Here is a 26,450-nt window from a genome sequence, read left to right as displayed (position 1 = left end):
TCATTAGGCTTGTACAGTCGCCAGGTAAATCACGTGACGCTATAGTAGTCGCCAGGTCAATCATGTGACGCTATAGTAGTCGCCAGGTCAATCACGTGACGCTATAGTAGTCGCCAGGTCAATCACGTGACGCTATAGTTGTCGCCAGGTCAATCACGTGACGCTATAGTAGTCGCCAGGTCAATCACGTGACGCTATAGTAGTCGCCAGGTCAATCACGTGACGCTATAGTAGTCGCCAGGTCAATCACGTGACGCTATAGTAGTCGCCAGGTCAATCACGTGACGCTATAGTAGTCGCCAGGTCAATCATGTGACGCTATAGTAGTCGCCAGGTCAATCTCACGGTGTTATTGGAAATCGCTGTGTGGAAACTGGACTTGTGGGCAAGTCTTACTTCTACTTGTTTGTGTCACTTGCTTACTTCCGCCATTGTTTGTGGCCTTACTTACAGTCGCGTGTAGGTAACTGAGGACTGTGACGGAGTCACGTGTACACACAGCGCGCATTACAAGCTGGTGGCATGATGTAAGGAGGTCGAATGCTCACTATAAGAGGGTTGCATGGATGAGACTGAGGCCTGCGCCAGGTGCTGTTTCCCGCTAACACACACACACGCACGCACACGCACGCACGCACCAAGCTCTCAATCATATCGCTCAACACGTGCGTGTGTTGCGGGAGGTTTTTTGTTTAACACCACCTTGATTGGCTCTTGATGTCTGCTGTCTGCATGACATTCTAGATGGCCCTGACATGACAGGTAGGCACTCGATGTAGGTAAAGTCGTTGTGGCAGCACTGCTGACCACACACTCACTACACACGTTGAGCTGTGTCACTCCGTGTCACGAGACAAGGTGCGTGAGCGGAGCACGCATGCGCCTGACACGTGCACATTGGTACAACCTACTACCTGACCACGTGCTGTCATAAGATGACAACCTACTACCTGGCCACGTGCTCTGTCATTAGATGACGATGCTTACTTGATCCACATGATGATCTGTTCCGTTCATTAGTAGACGACGACCGCAACGTTGAGACGGAGAAAACACAACGGCTTGTGTTGGACGGTTGAAACATTTTGTAGATGGAGTTGTCCTCATTATGCGAATTCACTGTTTGTGTAGAGATTAGCTCAACAAACCTAAAACATGTTGCAAACGTTAACGTGCACGTGTTGCCGTTCAATCACATGAAATCCCGAGAAAGGGTGATTGGCTGGTGGTGTTGCTGGTGGTGTTGCTGGTGGTCATCGTGTGTGTGTGTGTTTTACACTCTTTTGCTTCTGTCGACAGTGCGCGGAGATCCCATTCTTCCACTGCACTAAGCCAAGCCTGTGGTTGGTTCATGACAGTGACGTCAGCGTAAGCCGCCATGTTGCGCTGACTAGCGGGTGGAAGTGACGTCAGTAGGGATGGAGAGCGACAGTGGCGGGACGCTGTTGGTGCTGGAGCCCAAGTCGCTGCGGTCGTTCGGCAGTCAGGACGAGTACCTGCTGGCCATGAAGGAGGACCTGGCCGACTGGTTCTCCTGTCTGCACGGGCTGCACGTGGACGCCGACAGCTTCCTGGAGGTGCTGGAGACTGGCGTGCTGCTGTGTCGCCATGCCAACCAGGTGCAACACTTCTGGCAGGAGCGTCGCCAGCAGGGTGTGGGGCTGGAGATGCGATCCTACTTCGTGCGGACAGTGCCGCAAGGTCAGGTGGTGTACCGCGACCCCGTCAAGCCGGGCACCTTCCAGGCTCGCGACAACGTGTCCAACTTCATCACGTGGTGCCGGCAGCTGGGGATCCCCGACGTCTTGCGCTTCGAGACGGACGACCTGGTGCTGCGCAAGAACGAGCGCAGCGTGGTGCTGTGCATGCTGGAGTTAGCCCGCCTGGGTGCTCGTCTGGGTATGCCCGCACCCACCATCGTGCGCATGGAGGAGGAGATCGACGCCGAGCTGGCCGGCGACCCACCGCCACAGATTAAAACGTGCGACATGAAGTCCCTCGACGAACTGGTGAGTGACTCGGTGCCACCTGTCACCTGCTTGCTCTCTACAGTAGGCTGTAGTAGAGCTCGTGAGTAGCGCTCAGCACTTTCCTGCTGTGGTGTAGCTGGAGTTGGCTGTTAATCCTGACTTTCCCTCTTTCTGTCTCTGTGTGTGTGTGAGAGAGAAATGTTTATTTACGAGGGTAACAGTTATTCGCAAAAGTTATTTTTTAGCTCTCGGACCAAGTACTGTAGTAGAAATAAATTGATTTCATTAATTGAAAACATGACAACAAAAACAGAGAAAATTATGATATGTACAAATATAGTGGTTGATATCTTAACTGACCGTTCTTGTTATTTTCCCTTTTTTTTTTTTTTGGCTAAAGCACTAGCAAAATGTGGTACGTATTTGTTTTGTCAGTATGACTATTACTACTGAGTAATAGATGTTGGTAGGACGCCTCTGTAGGTCATCAAACGGTTTAGAATGTGTTGTGGGTGTTGTGGGTGTTGTGGGTGTTGTAGGTGTTGTAGGTGTTGTAGGAGTCCCACTTTGACCGTGTACAGACTGGAGTCCGTTCTGTGGAGAGCTGTGAGGTTGTTCCAAAGAACACTGACAGAATATTTCAGGCTCGTCTCGAGTAGGTCAGCTCGCGGTGTGTGAATGTTGAGGTTGAGAGGCCCTCGTTAGTCTGATCGAGGAGATAGCAGACAGTCCAGGGTGCGTTTGGCTGCTGGTATTGTGACGATGAGCAGGAGAGGGACGGAGATAGAGAGATCGTGTATCCATACGTGCGTGCGTGCTTACCAGCTGTCAGCTCTGGCACATACACCTGTCAGGGATGTCTGTGTCACTGCAGTACACTGTAACCATGGCGCCGATTGATCTCTACCGGTGATTAAAGAAGACATCAGGCGTGACTGCACGAGCATGTCTGAATGGCAGCAGGCCGCCCGAAAGGTCACAGCCTCTGACCCACGTTATGAGGGAAAAAAACAATACAAGATCCACTGTCGGAATCTTGACTGACATCAGGTCAGACTTCGTCGATAGTCGTTAATGTCTGGGGCATACACAGGTGAAAGGTGAATGTCAGCGCGAAACAGCCTCAATGAAACACAATGATGCACACTAATGGAGGTGACACAGACAGTCCTAAGCTTCTCTCCACTGACCTCTAACGTCCAGTGTCATGTCCGGTGTAGTACGTGCTATGACGTGGAGTGACCGGAGACAGGGGTCAGGACATGCGCACTGTCAGCACGTGACACTCCAGGGGCCGTAGATATGAACCGAGGGGAAGTCTTTGCCCCTCGGCAACACGGGGAACTCAACGACAAGCATCTTGTTATAATCTCACACACTGTGTTTTATCCATGTACCCGTAATTATAAAGAGGTAGCAAGCTTGTTCAAAGGTAAATAAGCATGAAGGGTGTCCATGGGATGTGAACGCCGCTCTGAAACGTCGGAAACAAGGCCGTTCACGAGTTCCCCACTTTGCCCTGGGAAAACTACTGACTACAGCCCTAGGATGCTGGCGAGACACTTACACCTCCGCTCCCCACCCCCCAGTCCCTACTCTCTGTCGGCAGAAAAAATTCTGAAATGTGTAAGAAATCTGTCTTTCGCCGGAGATAGTGAGATACTCCCTTCCCGACATTCAGAAAGGCTGTGAGATACTGTGTAGGTGAGACACAGCTGGGTATCGGGACTAACTGATACACCACGTGACTGACTGACGTCACCTACTGCGTTAGCTGGAGAAGCTCTCTGCTAATACTACATGTGAGCACCAGGTAAATGCATTACAGTCGCTCATGTTTATTGGGGTCCTTCTGTTTCCTAACTTATGTCATCGCTTTCGGGGGTCAGGGGTCAGACCTTGGGTAGTAATCTCGTGGTCGGCGTGGCTAAAACACTTTGCTCCTGTAGCTGTCTTTGTGTGTAAGAGCTTTGCAGTTTGTGAGTGTAACTGGCACGAGGGGCATATCATCCTGCGTCTGGCATCAAACAGCGGCCCAGCGACTGGCATCAGTCGTGTGACGTCAGCAGCATGAGCGCGCGAGAGGGAGCGCGTGCTAAGGTGATGTAGCCAGATGTTCTGGGGAGATAATGAGGCCGGAGATCAGAGGCTGGCGGTGAAGCACCTGGTGCTATTTCGTGCAAGACCCGGAGCATCACGTGATAACATCTTCTCACCGCTGGATAAGGGTGAGAGGGGTCAGAGGTCAGTGAGCTAGTGATGCACTTGAGAAAGTTACGACAGGGCGCGCTTGTCACTTGACACCAGCGCTGACACCAGCTGCACGACTGCTGGGTGCACCCGGCTACACCCGCCTTTGTCTGCCTCTACCCGAGTACCCTGAGGAAAGTGCATAAGGGGAGGGCGTGGGAGGGGGAAGTGGCTGCACGCGGGGGGCCAGCAGCGCGAGATGAGGTCTGCCGACATGTTCCGACGGGCTGACGGCGTTTCCGCTCTCCCACCCCATATCCCTGCCCTCCCACCCCGGTGTAACAGAGAGAGATGGAGGAGGCGGAAGGGAGCCGAGCTTGTGACCTGTTTATGTTTACAGCGCGACAGTTGTTTGTTTACACTGTGACGTGCGTATGTGTGCGGAAACAGAATGTTTACGTTTCTATGGACCTCACTTCATGTTACTGGCCTGTCACACTGCCCACCAATGGCAGAGGAGGCTCAAAGACGTCCTCGCGTCGTGATGATGTGTCACGTGACTTATTGTCATCTACAAACATGGCTGCTCTTACCTGTCCTGTTGTGACACTTTTTACACGTGAGTTGACAACTTCCCACCCCCAACAACAACAACAAAAATCACTGAGAAAAACAATAAAGAAGCGACTTCAGCATCCTCTGGTGGCTACAGTTGGTGCACGTGTACTGTGCTGACGCCAACAAAAGGCCCGTATGGCGAGGGGAAGACAATTCTGCCGACTGCGGTTACAGCCCCTTGCTGAGTGACGTCAGTCCTCACTAGAGTTTCCACCTTTTCTTTAGGAAAAAAAATCGTCTCCTGAACATTTCTGACCTCGACTGGTTTTTCGAGCGTTTTGCTTGGAGTGGAGGTGTGTGTGTGGGGGTGTGAATGGCGGTAAACGGAAGTGAGCAGACGGGGCGGGACAAAGCAGGGCGTGCACATGGTAAGGGAAGTGGGTGGTAGTGGGGTGGGAGCTGTCAGTCTGCTCGCCTTGCGTGCTGCATGCAACACAGGACGGTGCCGCATCTTGCAGCCACCCTCAGTCGTCTGCCTCCCCTACCCCATCCATCCCGCCTCCACCTCCAAGTCTTTCAGGCAGCAGTTCAGTCCCTTCGAACAAGCCAAGCTGATAAGGATGCTGTGACTTGCGATGTTGTGACTCCGGAGAACGAGGCTGTAGCCAGCGTGTGCTGCCCTCGCATCAGTCTCGGCCTGCGTGACAGGACGTGTGTTACGTCACCGATCCAGGCTGGAGTTCTTGACCTTACTTGACCTCGCTCGTGTAGCACCACGGTACAGGCTAACTCCATCTCGCCACCCGTACACACCAGGTCTCGCAAGGTCACGCTAGCTGCAGTTGCCTGGAGAAGCCTTCATCCCATGATGCATCTCACTCGCCAGCTACATTGAACGGGTAGCTTCCTGAAGCTAGATGCCAGGTGTACAGCATCCACTGGAACACGTCATCCTCCGAATCTCCCCCCACCTTCTAGCTGCCGCCCCACCCCTCATACGTTGATTTGTAAGGTGAGGCGTCAAACTCAGTAGTAGGGGGATCGGGTCTCACTTTGGGACGAAAATAAACATGCAGGATGATTATGCTGGTGCATAATAGTATTAGTACATTTTAGTACAAACAAACAAACAAAGAAACAAACAAACAAAGAAACAAACAAGCCAAACTTTTAGTGATAGAACATTTGTATACTGACCAGAATACTAGTTCATGTTGATGATCGATACTTTCAGTGATATAGAATGCTTGTGATGACAACAACGCCGACTACTTCATGTTGATGATCAATACCACCAGCTGTCTGTAAATGTTGCTGCAGCAGCTGGTGGCTCGTTACTCGATGAACATCGCGTGTCGCTCGTGCAGAGGAGCTCGCCGTGTTACTGACATTTCCTCAAACTTACATGTCCCCATGTGTGTCTACACCCCAGAGTTACGTGTGTCTACACCCCAGAGTTACATGTGTGTCTACACCCCAGAGTTACGTGTGTCTACACCCCAGAGTTACGTGTGTGTCTACACCCCAGAGTTACATGTGTGTCTACACCCCAGAGTTACGTGTGTCTACACCCCAGAGTTACATGTGTGTCTACACCCCAGAGTTACATGTGTGTCTACACCCCAGGGTTACATGTGTGTCTATACCCCAGGGTTACATGTGTGTCTATACCCCAGGGTTACATGTGTGTCTACATCCCAGGGTTACATGTGTGTCTATACCCCAGGGTTACACGTGTCTACATCCCAGAGTTACATGTGTGTCTACATCCCAGAGTTACATGTGTGTCTATACCCCAGGGTTACATGTGTCTACATCCCAGGGTTACATGTGTGTCTACATTAAGCATTTCAATATAAGTGTACATTGTGGCTGTAGTTGCAAAGCGTGACGTGTCCGATGTCTGCCGATGACACACTGGTGTCCGTGCATTGTCACAGCGGCAGGCGGTGGTCACGTGATTTTGAGACAAAACGATTAGCAATGGTGCGCGACGTGTCGCCGCAAGCCTCTCCTGTAGAGGCAGCTGCTGCCGCTGCTCTCCCACCACTCCATCAGCACGTCACCGCTTTGTTTGGCACTTTTGTACATTGCTAGAGTGTTACGTCACCACATTATCTGTTATTGTACTTTGTACTTAAAAAGGTAAAAAAGGTAAAGGTCATCCTCTGACCTTTTCGTTGTGAGGGATGAGGTGAGTAAGACGTTACAGACCTCACTTTTTCTCGGGATAAGCTTTACCCATTTCCTCTCCCCCCGCTGTCTCACCTTCCCCAACCGTCTAAGGAGTCAGGTACCATTCCTGCCAGCTGTCTCGACTTGGGAAAGTTTGCTGCGCTCGTCAGGAATCGAACGACTTCGCTCTCAGTTCGGACGCCAGCGCTCTAATCACTCAGCTATCTGCTTCCCCGACTTTGTGTTAGAGTGTTACGTCACCACGCTTTCTGCAATTGTTACGTCACCAAATTATCCGTTACTGTTGTACGATGTTTGAGTGCTACGTCACCACGTTATCTGCTGTTGTACGTGGTGTTAGAGTGTCAGTGCCTGCTGACGTATACGCGATGTACACGTGTGTGTTTGATAAATTCAATCACAGTCAAGTTAACCTCGGTTAATACACTTAGTCAACAAATGCACTTCACACGACGCACCTGTGCAAAGAGGGCGGCGGCCATACTTTACCAATAATAATAATAGCAACATGAACAACATGACAGCAAAGTATGGCGATTGTTAGTTCCATGCCACCCCACACTAACACCCAGCAAAGATGGCGCACAAGCGGCTAAGTGGTCAGCTTTCCGCTGACACTGCAAACACAAACCACCAATACAACACGGGCATCAATACAATGGAGCCTGTCAAGGTGGCCAGGACGATGTACCAACAGTTACATTCGAATCTGGAGAACACAAGTGCCGACATAAGCTGCTTGGTGGAGGAGATCAGTAGAGAGGAGATGACGATGAACAAATAAACAACTGGCTGGTAAACAGTTTATTTGTGCATGTGCAAGCTTGTCTGTATTTTCTTTGGGACAGCCAGTAAAAGAAAATTGGGTGTTAGGAAAAAAGGTTTTATTACTAGAAACATTTTAATTGTAAACATTTATTTTACAAACTCCAGACAGATGTGTAGCTGTGTTTTCATAGCGGAGCAGAGTTTTCGCGCGAAACCACGTGACCAGATTCATCATTTGGAAGTACAGTGATACCTCGGTTCTCGAACGCCTTGACTTTCGACCAAATCGGTATTCGACCAGGAAATTCGAGAAAATTTTGTCTTGGAATCCGAACAAATATTTGGAACTCGAACATCGGAACGTCCGAGATTAGCCGAGTTGAGCCGAATGGCGTTCATTCTGCCCAGCGCGCCTTGCTTGCGTCATCAGTGTGAGTGCAGAGAGAGAGAGAGTCACGTTTTTGTGGAGAGAGTCATGAAATGTGTGCAAAATGGGCAGAAATCGCAAATTTTGTTGAACAACATCACCCTGATAAAGTGGTAGCAAATAGAGCAGTTAACATTTTTAATGACAATGTTATGTCCACTTTCCGCAAAATTTTGCAAAGGAGAAAAAAACAGCAAACAATTGACAAATTCTTCCGTAAAGAAATCAGACAAGCAACTGCAGAGCAAGATTCTGATTCTCCTCAGCAAAAGATACAGAGAACAGAAACACCTGAAGAGCAGTTACCCTCTGTTTTTACTGAAGAGGACTCCCCTTCAAAACAATAACCATCCCCCTTCCCTCCTTCCTCCACATTCATTCCCTCCTGCCATAAAGTTTGGTACAGGTACAGTAAATGAAACACAATTTACTGTACTGTACTGTACAGTACATTTTATTTTTTTGTTTTTTGTTTTAATAAATACACTTTTATTTCTTATTTCTTGTTGAGACTCATGTTTTTCTACATATTATATACAAATTAGGCCAGTAAATAGGCATTTTCTGGGGCTTGGAACGAATTAATCCAGTTTCCATTATTTCCTATGGGTTTCATTGCTTCGGTTCTCGAACAATTTGGTTCTCGACCGTCCTCCCGGAACGAATTATGTTCGAGAACCGAGGTATCACTGTAGATCATTGTGAACCGTCCAAGAATAATGTTATCAATATCAAATGGCCCTTGGAAGAAAAAGGTTTCCCCATCCCTGTGGTAGAAGAAATGTTGTCTTTACGGAAGTGACCTGTGACATGGCGGAAATAACCCCTTGACTCCTGCGCGTGCGCACTGTGTGGGGCGAGTGACCGTTACTGGCCAAGACTCCGATCGTGACACCTCCACACGTCGTGTTCGTGGCTCAGGACACTGTCAGACATGTTGTCACGTGTTGTTTGGGGAACCAATCAACGTCTTGGGCACTTCAGGATGTGGCATGAGTGTCTGTCTTTATGTCATAACACCGCTACTTCGGGCAAGTTAGTTTTTTTTTTTTTAATTAATGAGGCAGGCTGGTGTCGGCCTCGAGCCATTGTTTGTCTCTTCTGTCTTTAGCTTCGTCTTTGCTGTTGACCTGTTAGGGTCATTTCTGAGAGGCAAGGACTAGGCGAGCACTCCATCGATTTTCTTGTTAATGCCCTCATCATGTGACCAGACCTTACCAAACTGGTTCTGTTGCCGTGTTTTTGTGTTACCGCCATAGTCAGCCATACTCGACAGCACGCGCGGACGTACGCACGCGCATTTAAACACACGCAGGCACAGCAGTGCACTGAGAGATACACAGTCTCGGTTACACATAGCAATACAAGTCGTGGACCGTACTTCGTGTCATCAGCCCTCACAACCAGGTAGAAGTGTACTAAAGTAACGTAGCCATGACGTCACTGCGTCACGTAGCCGTGACGTCACTACGCCGTGTAGCCCACGTTTTCGTTTGTACCCATGCGCTGACCATCACGAGCTGACAGAGCACGGGCGCTTGACGCCGGAGACCATCATGTCGAGCTCGAAAAGCTTGGTGGTGAGTCACGTGATGTGCTGACGCAGCCGCTGACGGCCATGACGCGCTGACGCACACATTTCCCGGAGGATCTGCTGGGAGGAGCCGCTGCCTGACCCCGCACATCAGCAGCACGATCGATCAGGCCGCTCGGCCACAGGGACTCTACAGCGGAGTGTGGACCCTTAGTCACATGACTGTTATCACAGGCTGTGTCACTACCCACAGGGTCAAATCCCTGCACTGGCTCCTCACCACCAAAAACAAACAAACAAACAAACAATTCTCAAAAGTAGCTGCCTCTATGTTGTGTTCAGTAATCGCATCCAACTGTCTCAGCCACACGCAAATAAACGCCATAAACATTGGTCCGCCCCAAACACTAACCCTAACCACGGTGATTGTCTACATCTCGAGGTCCAGCTCCACTGACAGCTGGTTAGAGTGTTTACATCGCAAGTTACAGCTCCACTGACAGCTGGTTAGAGTGTTTACATCGCAAGTTACAGCTCCACTGACAGCCGGTTAGAGTATCTACATCTCGAGGTACAGCTCCACTAACAGCTGGTTGTACTGGTTGACCTGTCTACAGTAGGCGCTGGACGAGTCACTAATAGACAGTTAACTTTTGTATCCGAGGGAATCTTGTCTTGTTGTCGAGCACACGACTGTCGGCATTCAGAGCTACATATATAGACACATATACTTATACATACACACGACTAGACATGTAGGAGCAAAGTGACAGCCTGACAACATGTCAGACAGCAAGGTGGACTGCCACAATGAAACAGTCCAGTGACACTGTCACGAGGGTTTTATTCACAGCCTGTGTTGAATGCTGGGTGTTTAGGAGGTCGCAGCAGACCTTACTTCAGGTCACAACACACCTTTCAGGAGGTCGCTACAAACCTTTTTAACACGTTACTTACTCTCTTATGTTAGCTGTTTCCTTTTTGTTGTTGACATTGTTATTGTATTCATTGGCAGTCTTGCTGTTTACCGTGTCGATGAAGCGTGACTCTCGCCATGACAAAGCCTTAGTGGCTGGCACGGCGTAAAACAACCAGTCAACCGTGACAGGCACTGACCTTTGACACGGGCTGACAGAATCATCCAGTGTAAAAAATGAATGTGCCTTGCAATAACTGACTTACATGAGCTCCACTCACTGGCCGTCAGGTGTCTACAGAAGTGCCTGACTAGTAAACGGTTTGTAAACGGTGGGCAAACAGCCGTTGACCATCGGAGCAGGAACAATATAGAGTTATTTCCCCTGAACTGTAAAGTCTGGGGGCGGGTCTAGAACAGCAGCCAACTGACCCCACGCTGCACATTAGAAGTAAATAGCATACAACACTGGGCAGCCGGCGAGTGCAGAGGTCAAACACGCTGGTCACTCCTGCTGTGGGGGTAGTAGGGTGCTGAGTTCGCGTGTCATCTCAGGTACAAACGGTCTTCTGTCTGGGTAGGACACCCATTCCCAGGGCTGACCGTGTAAGTCCCCACCCTGACATTCTGATTTGTAACCAGACCTGTGGGTGAAACACTCCCCCCACACACACCCACACACACCTAACTAGAATCAGCTTACCGTCGGTAGATTAAGGATTAAGGAATGAGAGAATGAAACACTGAGAGTATCTACCTGAGGCGATGAGACACCACACCTCATGAAGTACACTGCTGTCTCACCTGTACAATCACAGACTGCGCTAAGGTGATAGGTGTACCTTGTGCTGTCTACTTACCTGTTGATTACCCCCACGGTGTCTGTTAGCAATGACAACACTGTCACACAAACACACGTGTCAGTAGGCATCGTGTGTCGTACACACTTACTGACCTGCATTCAGACACAACTCTCCTTCTCTCTCTCTCACACTCACACACAGATATGTCTTTTACTGATACCCTGACTACCTGGGGTAGTCTATTGACGATATACGCCTTATACACGATGTGTGTGATGTGGAGATCGATGTCAGGCTGGCCGTGAGGTAGTTGACGATGTGTGTGATGTAGAGATGTCAGGCTGGCCGTGATGATGTTGATGACACAAGCGATGTGACGATGTTGCAGGTGAGGGACCTTGTAGGCCGCTGCACGTGCCCAGTGCAGTTTCCCATGGTGAAGATTGGCGAGGGGAAGTACAAGATTGGCGACTCCATGTCTCTCATCTTTGTCAGAGTGAGCAGAGATCACTCTCCTCATCTGTCTCTTCTTTCATTCTTTCTTCCTTCTGCTTCTCTCTCTCTCTCTGGACGAGTGACGATATGCGTTTTGGACCGCTTCACCTTGTGTCCGCCGTGACCTGGTGTTTGTTGAGACACATCATTGTCTGCACGTGTACAGGTATTGTCAAGTAGCATCACCGTGTGTATGTAGAGCGCAGGTGTCGTTGAGTCACGTCACCTTGTACAGTTGTCGTTGAGTCACGTCACCGTGTCTGTACAGGTGTTGCTGAGTCACGTCACCGTGTACAAGTGTCATTGAGTCACGTCACCGTGTCTGTACAGGTGTGGTTGAGCTATGTCACTGTCGTTGTGTACAGGTGTGGTTGAACTATGTCATCCTCTTTCTGTACAGGTGTTGCGGAAGCACGTCATGGTGCGGGTGGGAGGCGGCTGGGACACTCTAGAGCATTACCTGGATAAACATGATCCGTGCAGGTGTAACTTTCCAGGTAAGAATACTGTCCTTTGCATCCGTTCACTATCTTTAAAGCCAAGACTTGTCCTTCACGAAGACAGCTTCCAGCTTTCAGCGGAAATGTTCATCCTGACCGGGCAGTGAGCACTGACCAACAGCCTACCTGTCTTGTTTCACTCACCTCTGTGAGTAATGAGACGAGGACCATCAGAGTTAGTGTGGTGTCGTCAAGTGAACTGTAACTTGGAATACTTGCTGAATATAATTTACATGTTCACCGCTCACTAGGGATATCGAAGTCAAAGACATTTTGCAATGTTCCTCTACATGCATGTAACATGTACAGTTGCAATTCACAACACCTGCACCAGATGAGTTTTGTGACCCAGTCATGCGAAAATAATCTGACACTCGAATGCTCTCCTCCATGGTGTGGTCTAAGATGTAGATGCGCTGTGCACACAGCTGGGTTGTACAGTTTTTTCTCCTGAAATGTATTGACATTAGCTGGCACGTGCTGTGGGCGACTGGACGTAGTGACGTACACAGATGAGTGGTAACGTCGATGGTGTGACGTAGAATGGGATTTTGCTTCTTGTGCAGGACACCGCGGCCCGGCGTCAGGCCCACGACATCTGATAAGCCGCCGGTCGTCGGGTGTCGCCCTTGTCGTCTCGCGCACGTCCGCTGGCGCCACTTCCGGTCCTTCCACACCTACCTCTCCCAGGAGGATGTCTTCATCTGCCTTGACACCAAACTCCAGGCCCGCCCCCACTCACATCTCTGCACCAGCAGCAGGGGAAAGCCACTCTGTCAACGAGGCAAACAGCGCCACCAGGGGCCAAAGCCCTGGACCAGGGGGCAGTCACTCGCAGGCCGTCAGACGGCTTTCCTCCCCTGTACCAGTTCAGCAGCAGGAAGACAAAGGCGAGGCCCCTCGACCGACACCAGCAACGTCTCTCAACAGCCGTAGAGCTCAGTCTCCTGTACCCGGTCGAATTCCACAACCGCCGCGACAACCGCCGTCACAGGCCAAGCACCAAGACCACCAGCAGCACCAGGCGCAGCGAGCTCACACCCCGCAGCACCAGGCCGTGCAGCGCTGCAAGTCGCCCTCGCCAGGAGCCAGCTCGTCTCATAGCGTGTCTCCCACACTGTCCGGCAACAGAACCATTCCACGACCGGTCAGCCGCGGACCTTCAGGACCCGCGCGTGCCCAGTCGCCAGCTCCCGCCCAACGTCAACAACTGTCCATGGCCAGGTGAGAGAAACGTTAGAGGTAGAGTAATTTTCTGTGCTGGCGCTAGAACAGTATCTTATTGACAATGCGAGAAACATGATTGTCAGTGACGTTTACAGAAATAATCTTCACTCTGTCAACGCTCCTTTGTCCTCACTAACGGATGGCACAGCTGTGACGTGCTCTGCCAAAGCTTCTTTCTCCTCACTAAGTGATGGCACAGATGTCCTTTATGGTCACTAAGTGATGACACAGCTGTGACGTGCTCTGCCAAAGCTTCTTTCTCCTCACTAAGTGATGGCACAGCTGTGACGTGCTCTGTCAACGCCCACAATGACGACGGCGTTGAGTACTTCTGTTACTGTCACCCGGCGAGTAGTGCCGACATATTGGTTCTGACCCTGAAGACAGGTTGCTGTGTCAGTGTCATCTAGAGATGGTGGTGACATGCTGGTTCAGTGGACGTACAAAATGGATAGTGACCTAGCAACTGTGAACCTGCCGACAAACCTGTCTACACAGGTACTTGGAACTGGAAGAATTTAAGGTTTGTACAGGTGATGAAACTGTACATCCAGGAGGTCTTCATCATCATGAATCATCATCCTCATCATCCATCATCATCATTTCCCTAACTGGCACCAGTGGATACAGATCATCTTGTCCACCCGTAACTTTTCCTAGCAGCGGCAAGGGCGCAAGTATGTGAGACGAATAGACTTCGTCCTCTGTATCTTTATAACAGTGGAACAGTTCTCAGAATTTCTTGTTTTTGCCCTTTGTTCATTTTAACCTTATATAATGAAGCAGGCTACAGGAGAATATTTCTGTTGCCTTCAATGCTGGTCACTCTGATTGCCAGGAGAGCTGACACCTCCAGGAGACCAATTTCTGCCAAGAGATTAGGTTTCTGCTGGAGATTAGTATTCTCTCGGTTGGGGGGAGATGAGACAATGTCATCAAGTGGGGGCGTCGTTAGCTAGGTTCACACCTGCTTCTCGATAAAGGTGTGTCGGAGATTGTTTATGCTTTGGATGAGCTTGGAGATCAAAGCCACCGAGGAGTCCGGTTGAAGCCTCCCTTACTCACATAGTAAGTGGACCATCAGGGGAAAGGTTGGTTGGAGGACACACACACATATACACACGCACACACGCAAACACACACACTGACTGTGGCGGCGAAGAAGGTGTCCGGACTTGCCTGTCACGCCTGTTTCACCTGTCTCACCTGTCCCGCCGTAGTGGTTATAAAAAAATTGACATCACAGGTGAGTCTCTGGCAGCTGTTTTAACACCATAGACCGACCTTCACTACTTCTTTACTTTTTATGATTTTTCTTGTTATTCTTTGTGTTGCCGGTCGTGGTTGTCGCCTTTGACAGCAGCATAGTGTGGTAAGGTTGAACATGTATATACACAGCTACAAATGTGAACTCACGCGTTCAGTTCTCTGTCCGGTACTGTGCAGCTGTTACAGTCGTCAACCTGTTCACCATGCTGTCAGCGTGTTGACCACCCTCGCTTGTAAGTACTGTCCGAGCGGCGCCACCTGACCACTGCACGGTGACAGCATCACAGGCTTACTGTCATGTTTGTTTTTAATTTCAGACCGCCTCCCTGGAGATTCTAGGCGACGATGTGCTGTCCGCTGCTTACTAACACGGCCGTAAGAGTTGTCTCTCTTCTAATCCACCCCACACCTCCCTTTGTTCTCTCTTCAGCTTGGTGGAGGGCGACCCCTGCTTTAATAGGAGACATCGCTTGGGGTTATCAGGTCAATGCCATAGAACACGGTTATCCTAGTAATTAAATGTTGGTATAATTTCTTAAAGACATCATGTCCCTTTGATGGGTATCTGGCTTAACTATCCGATGACTTGCATGTCCTCTTGCAGTGGTTCTCAAAGTATTTGGCCCCGTGGACCACTTTACTAAGTTAAACTACGGTGGCCCTCCAAGGTCTAAAATCCCTCTACCGTGAATTTCACATGTAAATAGCCGCATTTTTTTCATTACAGTTCAAAACTAAATGTACTTTTGTGACAGTAGTATGCTAATAAGTTTATATGAAATTACATACTTCACAAAGTTCTTTCTAAATTAAAATCTTACTGTGATGAATGTCGTTATTTTTGAGGAGATATTAAGGTGATAGACATCACTTTGCTGACACGTGATGACCTGACATGCGGACCCCACTTTGAGAACCACTGCCTTTAGGGTAGATTTCTTAATGGGTGATGTTTGCATGCTGTGTTGGTGGCTACTCGGCCCACTCGCTCAAACAACTGATCTGTAGCTGACCTAGTGGCCCCTGGACTTCCCTGCACGAGCACTACCTACCTTTCGATGACGTGCGTCCGGTGCACTGCTTGCTCTCCCCCCCTTCCCCCGACATTATCCCCCCCCACACACACACTGAGTGCTTACTCACCACTCACCCCACACACTGTGTGCTCACCTACTCACTTCCTACTCTCTTCATACCCCGACCCCTGACCTCCCCCCGCTACACACACACTGTGCTTCCTGACCCCTACACTGCGCTCCCCCTCGTTCCCAACTGATTTATTTCACCCTAACTAACGATCGCACAACAATTTATTTTTATTTGTGTGGTTTGTTTTCTCCAGACATGTTTTTAATACGGTTGCCGCTGTTGTAATTTCGGATACAACAAACTGGAACCGAGTAGTCCGCAGAGACCCAAGCTGTATGTAAGTCTTCCCCATCGTACGAGAGACAACGTGGAAGAAAGTACAGGTACAAGTTAGTGATCCAGCTTGCCGGGTACGCGGGTGTCAGTTTAAGACGAGTACGGTAGTGCAAGCCCGGGTACTACCTGATGGTAGTTGTAGCTTGTACAGACTGGCAGCGGGAGGGCAGTGGAGGGCCCACAACCCTCACATACTTCCTGTGGCATGTAGGGGCAGGCAGCGGCGTGTGCGTCGTTCATTGAGCCGTTGGGGGAATGCGGGTGGGGCGCTGTAACTCACAGAATATCCCACGACCACCTACTCTGGTCTGTCTGCTGATGGCTCTCTAGTGGAGGAGAGGGGAGGACAGCCCTCAGACACTGACCGCCGCTCACTTGTGTCGCTGCAGGCGCGTGCTGCGCTGTTGACGCCCGGAGTTGACAGTGTAAACTCATGGCACCCGGGGTATTGTCATGTACCCGTGTTTATACTTTATCGTCGTGTGTGGAAAACTCGTCCTGAACGCTTCTAAGCCTTCGTACAGGTATGTCAAAGTTTGAGGTTAATGATGTAATAATGAGTTTTTCTCTCTCTCTCTCTCTTTGTTTTTTGAAACCTTAGCGTCCACCTCCCGTCCACCTCCCGTCCACCTCGTATTTACTGGTCAGCTACCACGTGACTGTCGGCGGCTACTTGGGTGGTAGGCTTACCTCCGTCTCTCGGGTTAATGGTAGGCCGCTGTCCGACTGTCAGTGGCGGAGCATGCTGTCCGCACTGCCGTCGTTGTTGCTGATGGTGGTGATGATGTTGAGGTAGAAGCAGGAACAGGAGGGGGGAAATAAAGAGGGAAGCGGACTGGGATTATAAAGCAACAGTGTCGTGTCGTGTGTGTACAAGATGTGTATGTATGGTTGTGTATATGTACAGTAGTATGTACGGTGTACGTGTCGTGTGTGTACAGGTTGTGTATGTGTATAGTAGTGTTCATGTGTACAGTGTACGTGTCGTGTGTGTACAGCATCGTGATGTTCATGTTTACAGTATTGTTTGTGTGCACGTACCCGTGTGTCGTGTTCGTCACTGTGTTTCCATACCCGCGTTCAGACACCTCCACGCTCACCATGGACCCTGTGGCCCAACAATGATAAGGAGAAGCTAATGTTCGAGAAAAAATGATTTGGTTATCGACCCTCCACCCGTGTAAACTCTTGCAGGTAACTGCACTTCGACATACGCCGGGTAGCTTGGTGACCGGCAGACAATCGATGATTCACCTCCGTCCATCACCCCCGCCCCCTCCCTTGTCCTCTCAGTGTCCACAGTCCACACACTCCACACAACCTGCTGTCGTGAGTCCAGCTCAGCGTTGACCACACAGTCCAACAGGCCAGAGGGAGGTGGGGGGAGAAGAGCACCCGTTCACGCTGAGCGCAGGAGTTGTCGCAGCAGCGCACAGGGTGAAGCCGTGAGGCAGTGGTGCGTCTCCTGGTGGCGCTAGCAAGCTGATGTTGTCAAGTGTCTCCCCTACAGGTGACGTAAGTACAGCAGTTTGTTGGTTGTAGTAGCCATGAGGGGACTTCCAACTATGGAGGGGAAGGAAACCGAAGTACCCCGATAAAACCTCTGACACCCGACCATGCAAACGTGTGTGACATACGGTGTCCTCAGACGAGATCTGAACCCAGGGCCTCTCATTACGGTGGTGACGAGCGAGTGTCTTAATAACTACGCTACCGCTACCCCCCGCCTCCTGCAGACGATGACCTCAGACATTTGCTATTTATAGCTCCTATTCTATACGTGTCATTGTTGTTTACTGCAGCCCCCCACCTGAGTGGCTTGTATAGACATGTGTGAAGCGAATACAGCTGGAACCCCCGCCTTTCTCGGCCCGTGCGACATTGATGTTTGTCTGCATACGTCACACATGTCTAACGTTGATGTTTGTCTGCATACGTCACACACGTCTAACATTACTGTTTGTCGGCATGCACAACAGTGTTTGATGTTTGTCGGTGTTTTCCTACTGTATAGAGCTGAACTCATGGCGTGTAGAGACGATGTAGAGCAATCGCTTGTTTACGCCGGGGAGACGGACTTGATTGCAAAGCTTCTGTGTCGAAGGTGCGAGTGGCGAGGGTTTAGAAAGCGAGAGAAGGGCAGTGAACGTGCGTGAAGCTGGTGACAGGTCGGTCGTGGACTAATCACTGAAGGAGCCTTCACTGAGACCACAGACCTTACAAGGTGTGGAAATGTGGGTGTGGAGCAGTGTCAGTGTCACAGACGACGTCTGCAAAATCTGGAACAAGTCCAAAAGCCCAACCTTGCGAGTGTCAGTCGGTGTAACAATGCCGGCTTATCGCCTGACCTACCCGGACTGTCAAACTGGCACAACCGACATCCGATTCTGTCTCGGGTAGAGTTGACTTTCTTGGATAAATGCTGAAAGATGAATATAAATGTTAAAGCGAGCATAAGCTGAGAACTTTGTTTTCAAAAAGAAACTAAACTGCAAAGTAAGTGTATTTAAGGCGTGCGACAATTTCCCTACATACCTGTGGAGGACAAAAAATGTGAGCGTAGACGGGTAGAAATCGGCTAGTCGGGTAGGATAAGAATAGGCTGGTGAAGAACGGTCGTCATATTGTCTATGCAGCAAGAGACCCCTTATCAACATCTGTACAGTTTTTAAGGCTGTTAATAAATGTTATGTAAAGGTCAGGTGTCAGAGTAATTTAAATATAGGTTAATGAGTGATTATTCAGAGATAATGAAGGATGCTCAGACGTATTGTAGAAAAATTTACGAAGCAGGCTCATGTGGATGGTCGGTAGAGGAGACTGTTGTGGACACGTGACGTCACACAGCCGCCAGTCGTTCAGACCACCCGTCGCCAAGTGCAAGTGCTTAGCTACAATCCGGGTATACGTGTCACTGGTGGAGCAAGGGAAAATAATCAGCAGAAATCTGTACCTGACCCACCCTCTGCAGAAGGAGCCAGTCTTCCCTCCAGAAAGCGGATGGTCACGCGCAGGACAGGGCACAGAGCCAATAGCGAGCTTCGTTCACGTCACGTGTGCGTCTCTGGTCACCTCTGGCAGGTAGTGACATGTCGAGGGTGGCTGGCACGGGCCGCATGCATGTCAAACCAAGAATCCTATTTGCTATTACTCCGGTATTGATCTCATAATCGCGAGTAGTGCCTGCCTGAGTCACCATCAGTTGTCTCTACGATTAGGGGCCGGAGAAACGAGTTATTTTTAGAAGCAGGTGCAAACCCGATGACGTGTCAGCGAAAGTCAAGGCCAAGGAACGTTAACTACCTCCACTGTTTGAGTTTCTTGAACGATGACTTTCACAATCCCCGAAAATTTACACAAGAGTGTGAAAAAAGTAACTTCATCCGAGATTTACGGTAAAGTGTGCCTGCATCAACCCACTCGCCACACTCGTCTGTGAAGTGTGAAGCCTGCTAAATAACTCAGCGGGACAAACAGCGAAATGCTAACGCACCTTCCCAACTGACGACAGCGACCTCGTAGGCCCCTTCACCGACTAGAACCAGAATATTTTTGCGCCTAAAATTATTTAACTGTATTTCATTAAACTCTTCAAACGAATGTTTAACATCTGATTTCTTGTACTGCGCCGACGTTGTCGCCACTGAAAAATATGAGCGCCGCCATATTTGTTCGCGGATAGCGATTTATCCTACCCCGAGAGGTCCAGTAACTGTACCCGCGGATAGCAAGGCCGGATAACTTACTCGGGGTCCAGTTCCTACCCATCTTTTGCGACTATTCTCCTGGATAAAATGTTAATCGCAATTAATCCCTGTATTCGCTGGAATAAAAGCTATCCCGCTGTCCGGTCTGCATGCATACAGCCCCATGTTGTCACGATACAAGGAGCAAGTCACACTGAGTGTGTCACGACTTCTGTGACATTAGATAACCTGCTGTGGCCATTATCACAGTGTCGGTATGTGTCTCGGGTGATCGACATGACACCTGTTCACTCTGTCACATGTCTGTCTGGTTTGACGTCACCCGTGTTCACTCTGTTGCAGGTCTGTCTCCTTTGACGCACCTCGATCACCCCTACCTGCTGACGCCACCTCGCGGTCGTCTGACTGCCTAAACAAGATGGCTGATGCTGCCAACGGCAACTCGTCAGAAGGTGAAGGTCAGGAGGGCTTGCGGCCCAGCATCAGCATAGAGCAGATCAGCACGATGACTTTGACTGAGTTCAAGAAACTCATCAGTTCATCGCTGGCCGTTGATGCCAGTAGTGACGCCACTGTTGATGCACGAGCAGATAACAAGGGAGGAGCTGGTGGCCCGTCTCGGGGGCCGGGACAGAAGTCAGACACGAGTGACCTGTCCTGGACCTCTGTCCGTGACAAAGCCAGATCCGTGTGCAACTCAATCGCTTCCAGAGCCTCGTCAAGACAAAGTGGCACCGGGGGCATCATCGCCAGGAGAAGTCTTCCCAAATCCCCAGCCACAGACATCAACAGCAGACCACGATCACCCTCATCTGGGGTGTCTGATCGACCTAAAACACCCGGCATAATAGACAGAGCTCAAGCACCAGCAATAGCAGACAGAACCAAGACACCAGCAGGAGTAGACAGACCCAAGACACCAGCTACAGTAGACAGAACTAAGACACCAGCAGGAGTAGACAGAACCAAGACACCAGCAGCAGTAGACAGACCCAAGACACCAGCAGGAGTAGACAGACCCAAGACACCAGCTACAGTAGACAGACTCAAGACACCAGCTACAGTAGACAGACCCAAGACACCAGCAGCAGTAGACAGACCCAAGACACCAGTTACAGTAGACAGACCCAAGACACCAGCAAAATTTGACCGACCTAAAACGCCAGCTGTAGTAGACCGATCCAAAACTCCAGTAGCTGTAGAGAGACCAAAGACAGCCGTTAACAGTGTAAGACCACAGACACCCTCAGCACATCCGGTGCACAGGCCAGCCGCTGTTTTTGATGTGGAGGAAAGGAGTGACCGTTGGAGTGGTGTTAGAGGTCAAGGAGCCGCCAGTGACATGGTGGAGAGTGGCGCTGTGCTTAGACAAAGGCCATCTAATCTGCCGACCACAGCCATGTCCAAGACCATCGCCACCCGTGCTGACATCACAGAAGGGTCTATGACCCCAAGGGTTAAGAACTCGTGTTTCGTGTACCAGGGAGACGCGGCCGAAGGGGTGGGGCTTGACGACAGCTCCGCCCGCGGACTGGGCAGCAGAACGCCCTCCTGGACCTCTTCCATTGATACCGACGACAGGTTATCGTTGACTGCCAGGCGATCGCAGAGTCCAGATGACGATGCTGACATCAACTCGGAAACTGACGTCAACAACAGCGGACTGAAGTCACCAGGTTACCCTATTAGGGACAGACCCCCCACCCCAAGCAGAATCCCGAAGCCTTGCTTCGCCTCCAGGCCGGTCACGCCCAGCTCTGACGTTACGCCTGCACTCGCGCGTGACCTCTCGCGGTCAGCCACGGGAAGACACTCAGACGACCACCAAACGGCCGTTACACCCAGGCGGTTTATGCCCACCCCACAGAGCGCAGACACGGCCACGACAGGGGAAAAGGGCTACGTGGACAGGTTCCACGCACGGCGAGCTCTGACCCCCGGGCCGACCCCCTCTGTCCCCGACCCCTCTTGGGTGCCTCCTAGACCAGTGACCCCAGGCAGCGTGTCGGTGAAGAGCCGGGTGCAGCAGATCGTTGCCGAGCGTCGCGGATCACTTAGCAGGGTGCAAGAAGCGGGACAGCTGAGAAAAACCCGGAGCGTCACCAACCTTTTGCACCGCGAGTCCAGCAAACCCAGCGACGGGCACGTGTCTCTTCAGGAGTGGGGTCAGCCGCAACGGGCGGCCAGCTCGGAGAGCGTACAACGACCGCCGCAGACCGAGCGACAGGGTTGTGATGTGAGGGATGCGCAACATCACCTGCCTCTCCCCTCAACAGATGGCGCCGTATCTCACAGCAGCACCAGACAGAAGCCAGAAGCCCTACAGACACGAGGTCCAGCCACAGAATCCAGAAACAAACTCCAGGAACACTCCAGTAGCCGCAGGGAGCCCAGGACGGTTGTAGCCGTCATCTCTCGGAAGCCGCTGGGGTCTTCACGAGCCGTCGGCCGCAGAGCTGAGGGCCAGGATAAAGTTGTGAACCGGACGGAGGCGTGGGTGGACTCGACCCTCAACGATCCCAAGTGCAGACAACTGCCCTCTCGACCAAAGCGCTCTCTGACTCCGAACTCTCTGACCGTGCACGACAGCGAGTTGCTGCCACGCCCTCTGGAGGAGATCCAAGCAGTTCTTCTCTCCCCTGTTGAGCGCTTGCCGGTACCTGACCCCGGGGTATTAGAGGCGCCGCCCGAAGACCCAGAGCTGTACCGCAAGATGGAGCAGCTCTTCGAGAAATACCGAGAGAAGGAGCTGCGAGCCTCCGTGTGCGACGTTCCTGGTGGAGGTGATAGTAGTCAGCAAGTACACGACGGCGACAGCAGCAGCGCCGGCCGCAGCAGGTCGTCAGGGTACGACAGAGAGGAGGCTGAGATGGATAAACGGAGGGGAGACGGATTCCTACGCAAAAACTCCCTGTCCTCGCGCTCCTCCTCCTCCATGCGGACAACTGCTAGCGGCTCCCTCTCCTCCTCCGGCCCCCTCTCCTCCTCCGGCCCCCTCTCCTCCTCCGGCCCCCACCTGGGAAGCGTCAACAGCGAGCGTTACGCCAAGGACGTGCTGCACGGCGCCGCTGCCGCAGCCTGTAACGGCCACTACACTAACGGTGCCGCCAGCAATACCAGTCAGTCGCCTTCACGAGGGCGGGACGACTCGGCCTCCGTACTTTCTCCGACCACTACCCCAACCCCGACCCCAACACATGAAGACTGCGGGGCGGCTGCCATGTCGGTGGATAACATCGTGAGCACGGATGCGGCCATTATTCATAACCCTGTGGCCTTGGTATCCAAGATAAAAGAAATTCTTCAGGTCAGACCGCGCCGGGAGGATCCAGGAAAGGGCGGAGCGCCTACGCGCATCCCAGGCCCCGCCCATCTGTTAGCCACGCGCCGTTCACGCTCCTTCACCAACCTGGCGTGCAGCACAAACGGACACCTCACCTGCCCGATCTTCCCCGACAACCCCGTCAGCGACTGCGGCGTCCTGCGCCGCCAACACTCCGCCGACACCGACCTCGTGCGCGACGAGTCCACCAGCAGCGACGTCAGCAGTGACGTCAGCCGCTCGGAGACGCCGGTGCCCAAGATGGCGCAGCCGCTGACGACAGGTCGCTCCACGCTCTTCCGCAGAGAGAGATCAGGCGGCGCGCTGCGAGCTGTGTCCCTGGATGACAGGCCGCTGTCCAGCTGCAGCTCCCATTCTTCCAGTTCCAGGAAATTCCTGGACGACAGCTCGGAGTACTTCTGATGGACTGACCTCGACAATACTGTGAGGTGGTTAGAAACATTCGTGATATGAGGCCGTGACCCGGTCACCCGGTCTCACATCATCACTGTGATACTGTCGTCACTGTACAGCTACCCTGGTCCAGGACAGTGTCCTGTTAGTGCGCAGTGTCTACTAGTGGGGACAGTTTGTGACCTCGACACAGGTCAAACGATAGCGCGTGCTGTTGATCTGAAGATGTGTCAGTAAAGGACTTCGTGACACATCCGGCTTTGTGTGTATGCGTGCGTGCATGTGTGCTTTCAATCATGCTGGCTGTGAATTGATGTCCGTTTGATGGTTGATAACTGAACTGACGTGGCTTTGTCAGTCTGTACAGCTCGACAGTTCTCCTTCGTGAGTGGAGTCACCGAGTCACTAATACTTATGTCAAGGAGTGAGCAGGAGCGGTGTCTGTACAGTGTCATGGAACAGAAGCAAAAGGTCTGTACTGTGTCACATAGAGGTCTGTCATGTCATGGAGTAGACACAGCCACTCGGAACATCTGACCTGTGACATCACAAACTTTGATTGACCAACTTCCATAAACAGAACTGATGTTCTGTACAACGAGGACCAGCAAATAAGAGAAATTAGACAAACTGATAGATGACATTGTCGACAGTACACCTACAGCTTTACAATGTACACCAGTGTGACTATCCACAGGTGGTGTGACGGCCACTGCACCAACAGACATCGTGGTTGTGGGTGTGAAGATGGCGATTGTGTAACAAACCTTATCTTCTATACAACAGTTTTCTGGGTGTTTCTCACTAGTTTTGTTTTGTTCGAATGAAAACCTCCCTGCATAGTCCCGTGTGCTTTAACCGTGGGCCTGGGTGTCTTTGTCGGGACAGGGGTGTCCAACACTTTATGGAAGGACAGTCCAACAGACTCAGGTTGTGACGAGCACATTGCTATGGTCATCAGGTAGTTGTACAAATTGTTAATGTTTGTTAGTCGTGTTCACGTTTACTGTCCATCAGTCAAGTTTAGAGCTACTATGAGTTTCCATCAAGGCTGTTGTAGAGTGCTGTGTAGAGGCATGGTACTGTAGAGTGGTGTGTGGTGCTGTGTAGAGGCATGGTACTGTAGAGTGGTGTGTGGTGCTGTGTAAAGAGGCATGGTACTGTAGAGGGGTGTGTGGTGCTGTATAACACTGTGACATACCAGCTTTAGTTGCCCGAAGCGCTGATGAATGTTTGAAGATGACGGTAGCGATGATAAGGGAGGACAATCAATTGTTTGTGGATGTTTCCAGTTCCACAGCTCCAGGTCCCGCAGGCCTGGGAGGCTGAAGAAGTTTCCATTAATCCCTAGTAAACCAAACTTCCTCTGGCAAGTAGTTTACCTGAAAACAGTTGAGGAGACCGTCAATACTCTGAGGCTCCCAGGACAGTTGGGTGGTGGTCTGTGGGGCGGGGGTAAGGGTCCACTGACTTCTTGTTGGCTGAGTGGTCAACTTTTGAAGGTGTTTGATTTTGATGCATGTGTGTTAGTTTGATACGTGTGTACGTGTTAGTTTGATCTGATACAATGCGCGCTGACCTTCCCCCACACAAGTCTTATGCGTGTGTAGGTGTTGCTTGTGTGTGTGTGTGAGAGAGAGAGACAGAGAAATAATCTGCAAAGTAGATGATAACAAACATGTATCAAAACAGAAATGTTGCATTTACTTTGATGGGCTTTGGTGTGTTGATGAAACTGCAAGTAACAATTTACTTATAGCTCACCTTTTCGCTGGTAGAGGATTTGTTTTTACTCTGGTTGACCCTGTGAGTATTTTGCTATAGTGAGTCGTGACACGAAGTCTCTCCCGGACACTGTTCTATATCTGCTCTTATGTTCAGTGCAGCAGCTTGTTAACACGCGTAGAAAATGTCTCCTTGTGAAAAGCTGGTGTCTCAACCTTTGGGTGTACTGAGGGGATAAGCAGTTCTGACTTTTGTTACAAAACAGAGGAGTACTTGTTACACTGCACGGGGAGGGAGTAGAGGACACCTTCGGATGTCACTCTTACAGTTTGATTGGCTGATTTCTTGCATTTTTATTTTCCTTTCCCAGTTCCTTTTTTTTTTTTTTTGTTTTTTTTTTTTTGAGTTGAACTCTTTGAGCCTTAACGTTAAGCGGTATGGCGTTACTGCAAGCGTGGATGTGCTGACGTGTCAGCACGTGTTCGTGGGTTTGCTTTACATGCAGGATGAAAAGCTGCCACCTACCCACCCAACCACCCACCGACACCTCGCTGCCAGTGGAGTATTTACTTAGCTAACTACATTTAGGCACCATTGCTAGCCCGTGTACATGCGACACATTCTTACCGTCAGGCCAGGGACACGTTCACTGGTGCGATGAACACTCGTCCCGCTGACGGCAAGGGACGTAATGTCGTGGCCCGAGCGAGTGGCGCCCCTTTATTTGCTGTTGGTAGCGTGAGTAGAAATGAGTATTCGTCACGACCTTACGACCTTTTGTGAGGCGCCGGCTCGCTTGCTTGTGCCAAGTGACTGTATAGTCTTGTCCCGTGATATGCTGTTCTGAGTTCTGCTGGGGTTCATTCCATAAACCTGTGGTCTGTGATCAATATTTAACGATACTTTAACTATTACGTTTGATGGAAACAATACATTTGGGTGTTGTAATGCTTTCACATTAAAACAATGCAAAATAAAATATATACCAAAAATATACTCATCTT

General features: G+C 50.7%; 1 protein-coding gene across 5 annotated transcripts in view; it reads left to right on the top strand.

Annotated features, from left to right (window-relative positions):
• The window catches only part of LOC112561129 (serine/arginine repetitive matrix protein 2-like), a 41,130-nt gene extending 14,692 nt beyond the window's left edge, over window positions 1-26,438 (top strand). For all 5 annotated transcript variants that reach the window (XM_025233393.1, XM_025233394.1, XM_025233395.1 and 2 more), the window contains 5 exons: window positions 1,300-2,009; window positions 11,751-11,858; window positions 12,258-12,354; window positions 12,924-13,581; window positions 20,328-26,438. In XM_025233393.1, coding sequence (XP_025089178.1) covers window positions 1,419-2,009; window positions 11,751-11,858; window positions 12,258-12,354; window positions 12,924-13,581; window positions 20,328-23,730 — 4,857 coding nt within the window. In that variant the 5' untranslated portion in view covers window positions 1,300-1,418 and the 3' untranslated portion in view covers window positions 23,731-26,438. The remainder of the gene's footprint in view (window positions 1-1,299; window positions 2,010-11,750; window positions 11,859-12,257; window positions 12,355-12,923; window positions 13,582-20,327) is intronic.
• The last annotated feature ends 12 nt before the right edge of the window (window positions 26,439-26,450 follow it).

The sequence above is a fragment of the Pomacea canaliculata genome, linkage group LG4 (genome assembly GCF_003073045.1).
Source record: "Pomacea canaliculata isolate SZHN2017 linkage group LG4, ASM307304v1, whole genome shotgun sequence".
NCBI classification, from domain to species: domain Eukaryota; kingdom Metazoa; phylum Mollusca; class Gastropoda; order Architaenioglossa; family Ampullariidae; genus Pomacea; species Pomacea canaliculata.
This window is presented reverse-complemented; position numbering and strand designations above follow the sequence as displayed.